Source organism: Ananas comosus, linkage group 3, assembly GCF_001540865.1.
Source record: "Ananas comosus cultivar F153 linkage group 3, ASM154086v1, whole genome shotgun sequence".
NCBI lineage: Eukaryota > Viridiplantae > Streptophyta > Magnoliopsida > Poales > Bromeliaceae > Ananas > Ananas comosus.
Window position 1 is genome coordinate 15,732,668 of NC_033623.1, and position 16,755 is coordinate 15,749,422.

At 37.7% G+C, this 16,755-nt stretch overlaps 2 protein-coding genes across 6 annotated transcripts; one reads left to right on the forward strand and one right to left on the reverse strand.

Moving 5' to 3' along the window:
- On the forward strand, window positions 75-15,090 carry LOC109707372 (pyruvate kinase isozyme G, chloroplastic). 4 transcript variants are annotated; one of them, XR_002215478.1, is made up of 14 exons: window positions 80-591; window positions 1,265-1,525; window positions 1,754-1,919; window positions 2,330-2,464; window positions 2,646-2,756; window positions 2,853-2,941; window positions 3,917-3,979; window positions 4,257-4,432; window positions 4,826-4,928; window positions 5,078-5,253; window positions 5,423-5,531; window positions 5,644-5,762; window positions 14,881-14,940; window positions 15,037-15,090. XR_002215478.1 is itself a non-coding variant. In XM_020228606.1 (13 exons), the coding sequence occupies exons 1-12, from the start codon at window positions 340-342 to the stop codon at window positions 5,755-5,757; spliced, it is 1,755 nt and encodes a 584-aa protein (XP_020084195.1). In that variant the 5' UTR covers window positions 80-339; the 3' UTR covers window positions 5,758-5,762; window positions 6,164-6,463. The 4 variants fall into 4 exon arrangements, 3 of the variants coding, with proteins under 3 accessions (XP_020084196.1, XP_020084195.1, XP_020084194.1); XM_020228606.1 differs by lacking the exons at window positions 14,881-14,940; window positions 15,037-15,090 and adding an exon at window positions 6,164-6,463; XM_020228605.1 differs by lacking the exons at window positions 14,881-14,940; window positions 15,037-15,090 and having other exon boundaries at window positions 5,644-5,966.
- LOC109707371 (protein NRT1/ PTR FAMILY 7.3) lies at window positions 6,890-11,164 on the reverse strand. 2 transcript variants are annotated; one of them, XM_020228604.1, is made up of 6 exons: window positions 10,958-11,164; window positions 10,590-10,770; window positions 9,957-10,174; window positions 9,264-9,829; window positions 7,897-8,383; window positions 6,890-7,557 (listed from the first exon to the last, which is right to left on the reverse strand). In XM_020228604.1, the coding sequence occupies exons 2-6, from the start codon at window positions 10,717-10,719 to the stop codon at window positions 7,186-7,188; spliced, it is 1,773 nt and encodes a 590-aa protein (XP_020084193.1). In that variant the 5' UTR covers window positions 10,720-10,770; window positions 10,958-11,164; the 3' UTR covers window positions 6,890-7,185. The 2 variants fall into 2 exon arrangements, with proteins under 2 accessions (XP_020084193.1, XP_020084192.1); XM_020228603.1 differs by having other exon boundaries at window positions 10,984-11,161.

Below are 16,755 nucleotides of genomic sequence, written 5' to 3' on the forward strand. Positions count from 1 at the left end.
GGCCGTCCAATTGCGAATTCCAAATTTAGAATTTTCTGGTATATTCCTCGAAGATTTTTTTTTTTTTTAGTGGAAACTGACAACGGCCAAAATTTCAGAAGATAACAAAACAAAAACAAAACCCTCCGCCTCCTTCGCCGGTCAGAGCCCTGCTCCGAATACCCCGGAGCTCTCCGATCTCACCTCTCTCTCTCTCTCTCTCTCTCTCTCTCTCTCTCTCTTTACGACCTTCTCTCTTTCGACGCGTTCTCCACCACAGGGTCTCCGCTAAAACCTACCCTTAAACCCCTTTCCTCTCCTCTCCCCTCACTGACTTGCTTTCTCTCTCCTCTTCCTCTAATGGCAAGTGCGATGGAGATCGGAGGGGTCACGCGGATCCGGCCCTCGTCGACGGGCGCAGGATGGGGCGGGCTCGCCTTCTCGCGGCGGCTGAGCCACGCGTTCTTGGAAGCTGCGGCGGTGAGGCGTGCCGCGGCGGGGCCGCCGCCGCCATCGGATTACAGGGGTCTCGCCGTTAGATCTGTTAAGAGCTCGGAGACGGAAGGGAAGACGATGACGAGTCTCGGCACGTCCAATGGCCCCGTGAGTCCGGTGAGTTTATCGATCGTGCCTTGTGATTGGCTTCTATTTGAATCTCCAGTTATTTCTTTATTTTTTTTTTTTTTGTTTTAGGTTGTTGATTGTAAATTTGTTGAAAGAGGACCTTTGTATGGGAATGTTTTGTCTCTTGATCAATGAAACGAGTATTTAGGGGAATTTTCATCAGTTTAGATTGCGGCAAATGGTGCAAGAGACCCTAATTTTAAAATCTAAAGGGAATGCTGTTGGAATCTTTGTTAGTAGAGGATAAAGTTTTGTCACGATCAGGCCTTCTCGTAGAAGCCCAGAGGCAGAAGGGAATTCGTAGTGGACATAATTGTATATAAGTGCTTGGGTGAGTAGCTTTATATGGAAGTGCTGGATTTTTTTTATCAATCAAATGAGTTTTTAGAGGGATTTCTTGGGTCCAGATTGCAACACTATGATGCCAAAATCATTTCTTTTTTATGAATTTGCAACATTGAAAGCAGAGAAACAGTTTCTCTACCACATGAGTATTATAAGAATTACGTTCAATATTCTTTTATTATTGGAACATTAGATGCATGAAATATAGGAGCCAGTTAGTTGTTATCAATATGCACTTCTTTTATTTTATTTTAGTTAGTATTATTTGCTCATGTTGCTCACCAAGTTTTCTGGATGCATGATTATTATTGCTCAGGAAAAGGTTAACCCCGCTCCTGGGCTTGAGTCATGTGAACTAGCTTTAAATCCTCGTCGGAAAACAAAGATAGTCTGCACCATTGGTCCTTCCACAAATACACGTGAAATGATATGGAAGTTAGCAGAAGCTGGTATGAATGTTGCACGTCTTAATATGTCTCATGGGGATCACAAATCACACCAGAAGGTTATTGATTTGGTCAAAGAATACAATGCCCAATCAAATGGCAATGTTATCGCCATAATGCTGGACACAAAGGTATTTTGCTAATTGGAAGCATCTCTCAAATATTTTCTTGTACTTTCTCTCAAACTTGTGATTTTTTTGCCTGCATATTATGCTATATATAGCTCCTTATGAAATGATAATTCTCTAACTTTCAGATATTAAGTCTATACAATCTGTTTTACGTAATATACAACTACTGGGATTTGGGAAGTATTGCTTCTGCATATAGACTCTTCCTTTCTAACTTTTGCCATTTAGGGTCCTGAGGTAAGAAGTGGGGATGTGCCTCAACCTATCTTGCTCAAGGAGGGTCAAGAGTTCAATTTCACGATCAAAAGAGGAGTAACCTCTGAAAATACTGTTGGAGTAAATTATGATGACTTTGTAAATGATGTTGAAGTTGGTGACATACTCTTGATTGATGGTGAGTGCTGAAATTTATCAAATGGCTTTTCATTCATACATGATGTACTATTCTTACTATATATTACTGAGAATCGACTAGAAAAGGATGGCATAATTACATATACGAGGTAAAGATTCTTTAAGAAAGAATGCTCTAAGAAACTTATTAATTTTTGTTTACTGAAGATGGTTTTTGTCTCACTTTCTTTAAGGTGCTTTTTTTATTTGTGTGGTGTGCGTTGTAACAGTCACAAGCAAAATGAAACATATTTTATCTTTTTCTCCTTAATAAGCAATGAATCTAATTTCACCCTCAAATTTTTAAGATAAATGTACCAATTGTTATGGTTTTTTCTAAATAGATCTAGCGGAGCGTGTTCACTTTCTTTCAGGTCATCGTACTTGATGTATTTTTGGTTATTGTTATAGGTGGTATGATGTCACTAGCTGTGAAGTCTAAAACAGCTGATACAGTCACGTGCGAAGTAGTGGATGGTGGAGAACTAAAATCAAGACGGCATCTGAATGTGCGTGGCAAAAGTGCTAACTTGCCGTCTATAACAGGTTTGTCTTTTTCCTGAATTGAAAACATACAATGCTTATATATCCCGACCTTTCAATGTTTCAATTTTAAAAAAAAAGTGCTGTGCTAATATGTCCTGGACTCTCAGTTTTCAATCTATTCTTTTTAACAGTATTTTGAATTGTATAAGAATTTTCTGATTATTCTTTGATGTTTTTACAGAAAAAGACTGGGAAGATATCAAATTTGGTGTCGACAACAAAGTTGACTTTTATGCTGTTTCATTTGTTAAAGATGCCAAAGTGATACATGAATTGAAAGACTATCTCAAAGGTAATATTTGGGCTTTGTTTGTAGAATGAAGGTTGTAATTTAATGTTTCAATTTAGAAATTATCACGAATATTTATTCTCTCCTTTTGTCTGCCAGGTTGCCATGCAGATATTCATGTAGTCGCGAAAATTGAGAGTGCTGATTCAATACAAAATCTACAGTCGATAATTTCTGCTTCTGATGGGGTAATACATTTTTTTGTTACTCTCATGCACTTCTATGCTTTTGTTCTTAGAAGAAGGATAATTTCAAAATGCAATATCCATGCATGATCTTTTATTTAGAATTGATTAGAAGTTTTTGTTTGTCATGTTTTAGTTTCCTTTTAAGATTCAAGCTCTTACTAAAATATTCTTTAGATCGCCATGACTATTATATTACTTTTAGCATTATAATTTACCTTATACGGCATGAAACTATAGTCTATAGCTCCTTTATTTTCCTCCGTTTATATACTTATATGTGGCATGCTGTCACCCTCTGTGAGTTTTGTTTGAAAATTATTTTTCAGTAAAAGTATACAACTAAAGAAGAATATCTATGTGCCTGGATTATCCTGCAGAGCCTTTTTCGACCCAAGTATTATTGGGTTATTTCTTCGCTCTTCTTTCTTTATGTTCATAATGGAATACAATATAGGAAGTGAAGATCAGAGTACTTCTATTAGTTGATTATTGATGTCATATAGGTAATTGATCTTTACTCAGACATAATTTGTTGTGAGCAAATATGAGTCTTAATGACTTAATGTTCATTTGCTAACAAATGTTCTTGAAGGCAAGTAGTTTTGCCAAGGCTTGCTAACATTTCTGACTAAGAAGTCAAATGCAAACCTGTTTTTAGTTGAGCCTTCATTGGCATACATGTTAACTTGGCCAACAGTTGGAGCAAAGAACATATTTTGATTCATCATAGTGTGACTGACTGAATAAACTAGGATGATTATTTTGTTAATCATACTGCACAGGAATGGTCTGAAAGGGCTTGAGGAATCTGGGTTATTTGCTATTTTATTTTATTTAGTCAATTTCTGTTTTGGTTAGACATGGAGCATCGGTAAGATATCTATGTTTTGGTGATGAATCTGCAGGAATATAACTTGTGGTCTGTTGCATGTCCTCTATATAATCTAAATATTGGCCTGCTTAAGATGTTTGTAGGCAATGGTAGCTCGTGGGGATCTTGGTGCTGAGCTTCCAATAGAAGAAGTTCCTTTGCTACAGGTGAATAACTTGATTCAATTATTTTTATGTGCTTAGTAAAATGCATATCGGACCTTCATGTCTGGTTGCAAGTCCCATTAATCAGATGGTTGTTTGGATTAGACAAAGTTGATCTTTTCTTTCTCTGTAAACAAAATAAGATGGCAATTTTTTTTGAAAGAAATAACAACCATGGAAAATCTTCTATTACTCATCTTTATTGGAGGGAGAAATCAGGGCCTAGCTTTTTTATTTGATTTTTATGCTGAAATGAGTATCCTCTTTATTAACTTAATAGGAGGATATCATTAGAAGGTGTAGGAGCTCGGAAAAACCAGTTATTGTAGCAACAAACATGTTAGAGAGCATGATAAACCATCCAACTCCAACCAGAGCTGAAGTGTCAGATATAGCTATTGCAGTTCGAGAAGGCGCTGATGCTATAATGCTATCGGGTGAAACTGCTCATGGAAAGTAAGTTTTCCTGTTCGTTCATTTGAACTGTCAATGCTTGCTCTCTGTTCATTAAGGACGAAAACAGTGGATCTATTTGTTGCTTGAGAATATAATATTTTCTTGATTGTCTGTAGCTTTTGTTTAATTTGTTCTTGCCCATTAAGAGTGATCCGCATCCTTTTTTATGCAACTAGGCATGGTCATTTTTCATATGGAAAATTATCATCAATCATTTAACATCTTTAAAGATTTAAGAACAAAGGATGCTGATGGTTCGCGACAACTGGAGTGATATCCATATTTTGTTCCCTGAAATGGTGGCAATAATTAAGAGGCTATAATTTGATTGATTAAGTGTGCTGCCAGCATGATATGAATTAATTGTAAGATTATCATTTAATTCATTTCTAGGTATCCATTGAAAGCTGTTAAAGTGATGCATAATGTGGCGCTGAGAACTGAATCAACGTCGGCATCCCAAATCACTCAACCAATTCTTGCTAATACTGTGCAGGTATGTTCAGCATACCTTGTTCTGTGCTTTCACTTGTGACTTTTGTCTTTGATGATCCTAGTGGTGTTCATTCATACGAGTTAATATTTGGAGGTTAATTTAGTTATTAAGATATTTCTGTCCTTATTGTGGGTTGTTGTCTTCTGAAGGCTCTGAGTGATGGAGAATTTTCCCAAAGTGTTTTGAGTGAAATGTTTGCTTCACATGCAACTACAATGGCAAACACCCTTGGCAAACCTATTATTGTTTTCACACGTACTGGCTCCATGGCTGTTCTTCTTAGCCACTACCGACCTTATTCCACAATATTTGCATTCACAAATGAGTAATTTCTTTCACTTGACCATTCTCTATATACTGCAAATGTTATCATCAAATTTTTGTTTTACTCATGATATTTTTATTCTTCGCACAAATAAAATAGCACCTACCGGTAATGAGAAGTTAGAAGAATGGCATTCGGCAACTAAAGCTAAAGTAAATCTGTCCTGCAGACAAAGAGTAAAGCAGAGGCTGGCACTCTATCATGGTGTGCTGCCTATATACATGGAATTCTCTAATGATGCAGAAGAGACCTTCTCTAGAGCAATAAACTGTTTGATGGTAATATCACTATATGTTTTTTTTGTCAACTAATTATCACATTTCGTCATCTTGCACTGTTTTTTCTGTTAATATAATTTTCTAATTCTGACTTAAATATATGATGAGACAGAGTGTAAAATATCTAGAAAAGGGAGATTATGTCACTCTTGTTCAGAGTGGAGTACACTCGATTTGGAGACAGGAATCCACCCATCACATCCAAGTCCGCAAAGTCCAAGGTTAACACGTGTACGTGAAGTAGTGAATTTTTTGATGAGTTTTTGCTCATGGTTTATTTGTTATTTGGATTTATATATTTAGTGTGGAATTTGCTAGCTAGGGCTGTTATTTATTTCCTATTTATTGGATATTGTATCCTCACATGATTGTCTTTAATTAGCTCTATAATAAAGCTCTTTATAAGCTGATTTTTGACATTGTTTTGAATGAGAAGTAATATGCTCTCTTTTTTTTTTCCCTGTTAAGCATACATCTGAAGGTTTAAATTCTCATTTGGCTTCCTCAACCTACCAGACAATATTGTATCCTGCTAACTGCTTTAACATTTTAGTTCATGTTATAAGTGTCTCATGCTAGTATGTTCTGTAGCAACTCACTGATCTCATGCTACATTGCTTTCCCTTGTCTAGAATATCTACACATTTAGAAGACCTTCTAGAGAGGTGATTTTAGGTTGCAGGAGCCTAAATCGCAATGGAAAAGATAAGTTGTGCTACCACTGGATCAGCCCTATGTTTTGAATTGTAAGTTTCTAGTTGTTCGAACTTGGCTTTAACCAAGTGTTTAGCAACTGATTTCGAGAGGATTGGTGTTGGATTTACAGTTGATCATAAAATGTTTTATCTGTCTATTGCTTCGAGACTTTCCTTGCCGTCATGTGGTGCTTAAGTTAAACTGTATATTATTTGGGAGAAACTTGTGGATGATAATTATGGTGGTCATTTAAGTGTATGGTTTAAATGGGCGAATCATTTCAGTTTATTGATAAAAAATATTAGGGTAAGTAACATTTCCTTCCTTTAAGAATTAAGCATATCTTCACAGACGTGTGAATTATTGGTTGGTTTCTCAAAAGAAAATTGAAATATCTTAGCGCCGCATGTTGAAACTTGATATTATCGCACAGTTAATGGCTTTCAAATTTAGCAGAAGTATGAAATTAGCAGGTGTTGATTCATGGTCCTCCGTGTTGCTAAGCCATTAAATGGATCTTTTAAGTTTTAACTACTAGAAACTTTTGTGTTATTGTTAGTTGCAGTCAATGATTGTATGATATTAGAGGGAAATCTCGTAAAAGCATTTTGAAAATTTGTTTTGAGAGGTTTGCGACTGTCATTGATCTGAAGCTTTTGGTATGAGAAGATACTTTTGATAAAAGAGCAATTTATAGCTAGTGGAGGTGGCAAAAAATGTACAGTACAATGAACTTTAGAGCGGGTTGGTCCTAGGGTTTGCTCTGGCCCTGTTGATAAATTTAGAGCCTGGCCCAAGTACAGGGAGAGAGAGAGACTAGGAAAACTGCCACTGGTCGTTTGTGGTTTCTTTTACTTACTGGACAAATGATTTTTCAATCCTTATTCTGTAGCACGTGCCTAATCACGTGAGAATACTCTAATCCACCTCTTAGTGGCGACGAGAAAAACTCTCATCATCAATCTGAGACGGTCTCATCCTCGTTGTCCCCGCACTTGCTCTCGATCTTCATGCACTTGTACCACCCTGCGCAGGCGACATACACCACAAAATCAACAGCAGTGAGTGTGGCCAGTAGGAAGTAGAACCGATCCATGTGGCCCCTGTTAAGGTCAGCAGGGATCCAGCCGGGGCGGCGGCCCCCTGCAGTGGTGGCCTGCATTATGGCAGAGACGATGGCATCGCTGAAGTAGTTTCCAAGCGACATGGATGTCATGCAGAGTGCACTGCCGAAGCTCTTCAGCCCGTCTGGCGTCTGCCCGTTGAAGAATTCCAGCTGCCCTACGTACATGAACACCTCCGATGCGCCTATCAGAACATATTGCGGCACCTGTCGTTGAGAAAAAGGATAGAAAATATTGTGAACACCATCATGTAATAGGAGTATAGATATTGGAGAAACTAGCTGTTGAAGGATAGAAAATATTTTGAACACCATCATTTAATATGTATAGATATTGGCAAAGGTAGTTGTTCGAATTCTTTTAGTCTGGAAATGGCAGGAAATATTGAATAAAGTAGATTGCAACAAACTGCCGCCGTTGATGACTAATTGTTAAAATTGAAAGATTGAGTACCAAACTGACGAAGTTTTGCAAGAAATTGATGGTTCTTGTGCAAATAGCAAGACATTATAGACTTAGATTTCATGAAGTAGGTTGCTTCAAACCTGCCATAGTATATTTAGCTTGCTGCCGCCGCCTGCTTGGGCCTGCTTGAGTCGGAAGTGCTCGACCGTGCCGGCTGAGATCATGGCTGCTACGGCAATCACTAGCCCAACACCCATCCTTTGGAGCTCAGTGAGACCCCGTGGGTTGTTTGTTATCCGACCAATGAGTGGGCGGAGCAGGCGGCGATAGAGGAAAATGAAGGCTGCAACACTGAGAATGTCGAAGGCAGACATGCTGGCAGGGGGAAGGTCGAAACCGTTGAAAGTGCGGTGCATGGCGGCGCCCTGGACGACGAAGAGGGAGGCCATCTGCGTGAAAACAACGGAGTAGGGGATGGTGCATAGCCATATCGGGAGAAGGCGGAGAACGCACTTCACTTCTTCCACTTGTGTTACAGTGCAGAGTTTCCAAGGGTTGCGGACGAGGGATTGGCCGTGCATGGTGAAGTCGTCTGAGGGATCCATGTATGCGGCTCGATCCAAACACCTAGCAAAAATATTTATGGGAAGTAATTAACATTTAATAAAACTAATGATGATTTACATTTAACCCATAAGCAATTTATTTGACTGAATGCAAGGCTCACAAATTAATCAAAAAAAGGCAGTATAAAAATTCACTTTAGGTTATTGTGTTGGAAGGGATGGCAAGGATAGTTGTAATTCTGGAATTCTCAGCTAGAACAATGACATTGCTCTGTTCTATTCCTCAAGATGGTTTTCTTCTTTTTTTTTTTCTGATAAAGGTGGAATTTTACTCTTCCTGGTGCTATTCTTGTTTGCAACCATACTTGCTATTCACCAACTGAATACAATTGTTATAGTACTTTGAGCAGAGTTCCAACAAAATGATGTTTATATCTGTTTCTCGAATAGAAATCCTCCAATTAAATTGTATCCAAACCCTTATCATCTTAGAAGCCTCTTTAGTTATACACCACTAAAAAGGTAGACATGAAAATGGTTATCCAACCACGGACGAGAGCAATTGGACAGTAATTATTAGATGGTGGTTAGAATTTATACGATGTGATTCTTGTGTGTATCATTTGATGGGACGTATGAGGAGGCATACACTTCCATAGGAGCATGCCATGAGGATCTAAAATGTCCATTCAATGCACCCAGGAGTAATGGAAACCATTTTACCATTCCATTGTAGATGATCCAATAACAGAGACTAGTCTCTATCATGGAATATTCTTTCTATGCTTGGAATTATCTTCTACTAGGTAGCAAAAAGTTCCATTATAAGACAATGATGGAGCAATGGGGCCACTTGCAGAGTTTCATACAAGTCCGTTTTAGTGCTGGATTTGAAGTGACTAACGGAAACGCCCTAAAGAGTGAAGTGTGTAGGGACTTACTTGAAGCCCTCCGTGTGTAGAATTTTCCTGCTTGCATTGGCTTTTGCAAAATCCTTCCCGTCCACCTCGTATAGATCCTCGTCGCCTTGCGGCATGCTGATCTTCCATTTCCTCGATGCCGCGACCGCCACTTGGGAAACTCTGGAGAGGGGATTCCCACCTGGCTTGAAATGCCTATACCTGGGAGTCCCACCAAGGAAGAGGGCCAGGGCAATGAAGGCAGAAGCTGCTGAGGCCCAAAATCCCAAAACCCATCTGCCCTTATCCTCAAGGTAGCTCAAGAAGGTGTTTGAGAAGAGGGAGCCTATGTTGAGGGCTAAATAGAAGTAGCTAAAGAAAGACACTTTTGAGCGGGCCTCTCTTGGGTCCTCCTCATCAAATTGATCAGCCCCAAATGTGGCGATATTAGGCTGATAACCCCCATTGCCAAGGGCAATCATGTAAAGGGATATGTAGAACACCCCAATCTCAATGCTTGAGTGGGGTTTGCATGTGCTGTGCTCATTGCCGCATCCTGTGGGCCTGAGTAAGACCATTTGCGAAGACAATGATAGTAGCACCAGTCCCTGTTATTCAGAGGAAAAGGAGTTGCAGCGATAAAAATTACCAATAACATTTGTACGACTCACAAAAACTAACTTTAGATTAAAAATAAGTAAGCTGGCATCTAAATGATTGTGATAGCTCACTTACAAGCACAAATATGACCTGGAAGATGGCGCAAGTTTTGTATCTTCCCCAGTAGGAGTCACTGAGGAAGGCGCCAACGAGGGAGAACATGTACACTGTGCCTGTCCATTTACTAACATTATTGGCTGCATCCTCATTGTTTTGCTGCAGCACCCTCGTCAGAAACAGCACAAGGTTAACATTCACACCAAAGAATGCTAAAGTTGCTAGTCCTTGATTCACTGAAATCCAAAATACATGTAGAATTAGAACATATTGAGTAAGGGTAGACGATATATTACACGTATTGAGTAAGGGCATGCCAAAGATCATTCATTTAAAATTCATCAGCTCATCGTAATTCTATGATTAACTTTAGCATTGAAATCATCAAGAATAGGAAACATTTTATTACTAGAAGCAATTCAATCTACTTTTGAAGAGGTTCCCTCGATCAAGTACTTCCACATGAAGACCTTCTAGATCATTGCTCTACAGCCATCTCCTCTTGTACCAATCATTTGTACTAAGCAATACTAAAAATATTCCTATCATCAATTACTCTCAAAAAAGGAAGCAAATAATTAGCAATTAGAACTAAAGAAATTCACCTTCCATTACTAATAACTTGTAAGATATATTAAGAGTAAGGATTACCAAGTATTAGGGTACCAGCCAACCATCCACCAGATTTTCCCTTCAATGCAGGATGACCTTTGAAGTCCACAGCGCCATCAAGAGTGTAATCACACTCTTCTTCTGTACCTCTCGTCTCATCTACCTCCATTACGACAACTCCTACCTTCGTCTCTTCCGTCTCTCCTTGCTTCTCCTTTGTCTGCAAGTTCATCAACTCAGTTGAATCAGCAAAATATCCATCGTACTAACATGGTTTTTATTTAATACTAAAGGAAGGAATAGTAAGCAAGTACTATAGTATCTTTTATGTTCTACTTATGTAATAAGAATTGTAACGCAGAGAGATGATTTAGATGTAGGGAAACATGTTACATGATAAAACTTACTGTCTATTTTGCTAAAATTTACTAACCATTCTGGTTGCGGTAGAGTCGTCAGCTCTACCAACCGATGGTTAGAGAAATCCAAGAAGCTTAAAAACAAGGAAAATAATGAGAAGAATTGATGGAGAGATAGTAGGAGATGGAGAGAGCAAGGTATGCTTTTATAGAGTTACAGGGGAGGTAGTGGATGGGTGAGACCTGATGTGGTACGTAGGATCATGATGTTACCATCACCAACATGACCAGAAAAAGATCAAAAGAGGAGTAAAGAAAAATCAATTTATGAGGTACTTGTTCTCAGGATTATATTGGTTTCTTAGTTGGATCCATATAATGAAAGGTCTCAATCGCTGACGTCGAAATGGGCTCTCTTTTGTTAGTTTAAAAATGCTTTTCAAATCTGCTGAAGCAGCAAATATGCTTAGTCGTGTAAGGCTCTTTGCCTAACTATCACGACAATGAGTGAAATTATTCCAACCATGCAAGCTTTGTCATAGGAATTTCAGCGAATAAAAGCCAAATGGATGCTGCTCTCGCTAATCTCAGTACACAGTGAGAATTTTGCTAGCTGCACAATTATAGCCAAGTTGAAAGGAACACAATAACCCAAACTTACTAGTCAAGAGAGGGAATGGATATATAAACCGGTTTCTACTTGTGTGCAGTAAAAGTAGGGGTAAGATTGTTTAAATTTAGGTGTATGTTTAAGCCTTTCAAGCATATAAAGAAGAATTCAGCTAGAAAAGAGAGTTATAGCTCTGATATTGGTCTAGTTGGTGAAGAATTGGTTCCAAAATGCTATTCCCCTCCGGTAGATGTGCCGTCCATAATTTTATGCTTTATTTAATTATTTTGCCACCTTTCTTGTCCTTCTTGCCAATTATTCAAGGAGGACCTGATACTATTTTGTACGATTTTGAGCAATGCGTGTCTTTGTTTCTTCACTTATGGGAGATGAATTTTGGAAATCATTTTCCTATGCGTCATATTCTAATCTGGAATTTACATTTATATATATATATATATAGAGAGAGAGAGAGAGAGAGAGAGAGACCATAAGTGGATTATAAGTTTATAACCTAATACACCTTTTCTGTTACCTCAAGTGGGTTGCCATTTCCAGAAGTTCCAGTCTTGAAACAAAATTTTTAGTTCTAGATACAAGCCATAGTTCATAATATGCAGCTTGTAGCATAGAATTTTGAGTAAAAAATTTGTGCTTCTAGTATTAAATACTGTGTAAAGATAACATTATTCTGTAACACAAATCAATAGGATATAAAGGTGTTAAATCGATTATTTCATTATTCATCCATCAAAAGTATCCTCATTTTTCTGTACATTTGTGAGTCTTCAACTCTAAAACTATTGATGATTGCATTTTCACATGAACCGATCACAAACCTTTCATTAGTTATATCATCATAAAGCAGATTGGGACATAAAAAATACAGCAGTGGCTAATATTAAAGTAGAAAAGGCCAAATAGGAGTTTTGAGTGCCCTTGGCAGATGGTGGGCTTCTGAATGATGAGCTTTCCAAGTGATCATAAAGATCAAAATAAACCTTCGAAGTCTGTGAATTCCCTAGTCCTCTCATTAACCAAAGAGGAAGTGTCAGTAGATTCTAGACATGATTGATGGGATAGAATTCTAGGATAGATATGCCCCCTGGAGTCCAATATGATCTCCTCTGTAGTATCACAGTATTAATAATGTGGAATACAGCTCCCAAGTCATTTCTCATGTCATCTAAGTTTTGTTATTTTACAGCTTGAAAGCTGTACTGTTATAACCTCTTTCACTTTATTGGAAAGAAGGGACACAAAAATTATTTATATGCATACTATCTTGTTAATTCTCCATCACAACTCATCAAAGATAAATTGTGTTAAGTGAAAGTTATGCTGCTTACATGTTATACTGTTATAGCCTCTTTCATTTTTACTGGAAAGATGGAAAATATTTATTAACACACTTGTTCTTTTTTTAGTTGTCCATCGTGATGTACTCTTCATGGGAATGGCAAGTCCTGTTTTCTACAACAGCTAATTGGTTTGATTCATTAGTGATAATTGTTTCATTTGTTTTCCTTTTAATTAAATTTTCTATATTTAGGGAGGCACAACAGAAAGGAAAAAGAATTTTATTTTCTGACTATTTTACAAGCAGGTATACAGCCTTATTCAATTGTTTAACTATATATCAAAATACACTGCACACCTTATTGTGTATCCATCTTCAACAGAAATGCTTGTGAGAACTTTGCCTGAGAAAAGTACTTGACATTATGAATGATATCTTAGCCAGCTAATATGGGGAGAAAAAGTAGAACTTTGAAAGAAATATGGGTCAAAAAAATCCAAGTCAAACAACACTATCTAGTTAAAATTCAATAGATATCTTGCTGGCCCCGTCACCATGGCATTGAAATTAGAAACATATAGGTGTGGCGCCTTCCATGCAAAAGGTGTGGTTTTATTATGGTGACCAAGTTGACTAAGGCACAGGAGCGCAACACTCAGATGCGGATGTATCATGTGAATAGCATGTACTGCAAAGAGGAAAAAGAAAATTGTTTAATTTGCAAACTTATTTTGAGATTAAGCTAAATTTTCTCGCAGTTCGGTTTTTTTCTTTTTCTGAAGAAGCAGAGTCAGTTTGGGACAAGGATAAATAGTTAAACAAACTTTAAATTAGGAGTAGGGAGGTATGTTCTACACAATTCACCCCACATTTATGGATAAAGCTTTTTTATGCTTGTCTCTCATATTAATGCAAGATTCATCTATCAAATCCAAAATCATGCGTCCTTATGACAAGGATCAAGACCATATTGAATCTTGTGAGCTTGAACTATATACTTGTTGTGTTCTCAAACTTAAGTATTGCGACAATCAAAACATGTCATGAATGTTATTACCTTTAACAAGGTGTCCCACCTAGCTAATTCGTTCTTATTAGACCTTATAGTGCCCACACTGTTACATCATCTTTTGTGGTGGGGCTATTAATTTGTGTGCCAGAGTGCCAAATTGTCCTAATGTTTCTGGTGGGAATTGGATTCTAGCACATGGCAAAAAACGAGCCATTGATTATGATTAATGTACATGATTAAACTTTTCGTGTGGAGAGTTCTAATGCAATTTACCTTGTAAACCTTGGTAGCGAAGAAAGTGACAAAACAAGAAGAAACCACTTATTGCACTATTAGATGACCCTTTTTTCTCACATTTTCTCTCCTCTCGTGCCTTCTCTTCTCTTTCTATTTGCTCTCCAAATTAAACACAATAATCTATCTTTCTCTCCTTTCTTTTTCCGTATCATCCGAACGAAATGTCAGGTTAGTTGGCTCTAACAAATGCTCAATGGCCATATTTAGCTAGTCTAAAGTAGCTGAGTGTTTGTTAGGTGCTGCCACTTCATCTATGGTCCAATGGCCAGCACACTGCAGGAAAGTGGGAAGCAAAGTGTTTTGAATGTGCTCAGCCTCATCGAAAAAATGCTGGTCTCAGTTGTCGCCTTCAAATCTTTATAACATTGTATTTCTTTCAATACTTTATATTCATGTATAAGTGGAGAAGGAGATCAAATTCTCCTTTCCACCTGTGATTGGCTTATCGCTCGCGTGTCTTCTGCTCTCTGTCACGTTTCCACTTCCAAGAAAAATTAACATCACCATCAGTTCGTCGCACGGCCTAAAACATTATCCATCCTGATGTTGACACTATTTGTAGTGCTTATTTTTTTTACATCTAGTTAGATTTTCTGCATAAGTGCTTTTGGTTGAAATTATCTGCAATCGAAAAGCCTTTTTCATCCCCCCTTTCTAACTAAAATTACCTTAACAGATCTCACTAGATGTGCGCATGTTTAGTGACACACGTCTAGCGATTGACACCTTTTTTTTTTCTTCCCCTAATGCAGAGAAGCTGTTCTAGAGGCTAAATCGGAATTAAAGGTGCTTGTTGCGTTTAGCATCTCAAGGTAAATAGAATTTGTCCTTTGTGAGTCACAAGAATGTTGGGCTACTATTCCAGGCTTATGCTCCTCTCGCCACTCATCGGTCTCTTTAATGAACAGTTGTTATCATTCTACCATTTCTACTACAATGTATGGCATCTGAAGAGAAGCACTCATAAAAAAAGTGTTGTCAAAGGTTTTATGGCAGAGCCCCAACATGATTATTTCAACAGGCAGAACAGTAATAGTTAACAAAAGAAAGGTCAACCCCTAGAGCCCATTCGGGCCACTGATGAGTGGTAATTACTGTTCTCTCTCTGTTTCTCTGTCTCAATTCTGTTTTCAGGATATGTGGAACATTTTTTCTTATAATTCCTCATGAACTACATGAATTTCAATCCATGAATGACCTCTCGAGCTTGTGCCGTTCCTGCTACGTGGAAGCTTGCATAGTCTGAAGGACAGAGACCTCTCCTTTTGAGTCACATTGCTTGAAACAAAGTTAATCCGATGCTGAGTCCTATACTCTTTTCGCATCATGCATTTAGCTTAGATGCATATATTGTGTATTTTACCGCACACCTTTAAGTAATCAGTAATTTAAAATGCTTGAGAGTGATAGCTGTTTATCCTACCGTATGCCAAAATCGTTCTCGTTAGTGCAAATTAGGCCATTTCGATCATTACGATTCTTTTTTTATTTATTTTTCCTTTATTTTTGTCTTTTAAATAGACTACTATATATGCTTTTCTAGACTCTTAACATCACACTTTACGATTTTATTTTATATTATTTGATTTCTTAGGCATGCTTTTTGCTATTAACAGACATACCTAACTCTCAGTCCTTTTAGGTTCCATCTAGGATAAGTGCATCTAATTCCTCTTTGATCATCTCATCATCTGAAATGAAGGTCCCTATCATTGAATGGTTTTTGGGTTTAACCCAATTTTGATTGCCCGCCATACCACCTCCACAAGCAACAACTAATGGTAGAAATAGCAGATCTACGTATGCATGTTTATTTGCACAAACTTTTTAGCCACCGGGGCACCGTTGATCGCCCCACGAGCGGTCACTTTACTGCTAACTGTACAATCGAATGGCCGACAAGTGTCGTCGAAAGGAAAACTCAACATGATTGTTACAAGGTGGTGGTTTCTTTAAGTGTTTTCTTGGTTTCTGAAAATGACCCATGAAGCAAATTTTGTGGTTTAGGAATTTAGGGGTGATCAATTGTAGTGGTTGTTATGTATATTGGAGCGAGAGGTAAAAGCTTTACTAGAGAGGTGATATGACAATATAGTAGGCCTGTTTCCTTTCTTTTCCCCCCCCTTTTTTTTTTTATAGTACTAGAGAACTATTAAAGCTCTTTTAGGAGATCATTTATTTGGATACTCTAAATAGTTAAATTGGTGGCTAGAGTTTTAGTGGCTTCCATAGTGTAAACCAACATGGCGTAAGTTAATAATAAGATGATAACTCATCAGGACAGGTTTTTATCAAGCACAATCTTTTAGTGCTTTTCTTCCTAATGCTTTTAGTGCTTTTCTCCCTAGTGCTTTTGGTGCATTTCTACTAGTCTCTGGTCATGTACATTGAACCATGATGTGTCCTATATATATATATATATATATATAAGGGCTACTATACTCTTATGAGTATAGAGCCCTTCGTACTCATAAGTTGTTTTCAATGTTGGGCTTTTCAAATCAACGATCCACACCGTTAAATATGATTTAGAGTATTTGAAACTTCTAGAAAATAAATTTCATAATTTTTCAAAATCATTATAAAGTCCATCGAGCGGATATAAAATGAACGGTTAAAATTGAATG

Excerpts from the sequence above, each read along its gene's own strand:
- LOC109707372 (XM_020228606.1), top strand. The coding sequence starts at position 340 with ATGGCAAGTGCGATGGAGATCGGAGGGGTCACGCGGATCCGGCCCTCG. Across the intron at positions 1,526-1,753 it reads CCATAATGCTGGACACAAAG|GGTCCTGAGGTAAGAAGTGG; the intron begins GTATTTTGCTAA and ends TTTGCCATTTAG. Across the intron at positions 5,532-5,643 it reads GAGCAATAAACTGTTTGATG|AGTGTAAAATATCTAGAAAA; the intron begins GTAATATCACTA and ends ATGATGAGACAG.
- LOC109707371 (XM_020228603.1), bottom strand. Across the intron at positions 10,175-10,589 it reads GGCTGGTACCCTAATACTTG|TGAATCAAGGACTAGCAACT; the intron begins GTAATCCTTACT and ends TTTGGATTTCAG. Across the intron at positions 7,558-7,896 it reads AGCTAAATATACTATGGCAG|GTGCCGCAATATGTTCTGAT; the intron begins GTTTGAAGCAAC and ends TCTCAACGACAG.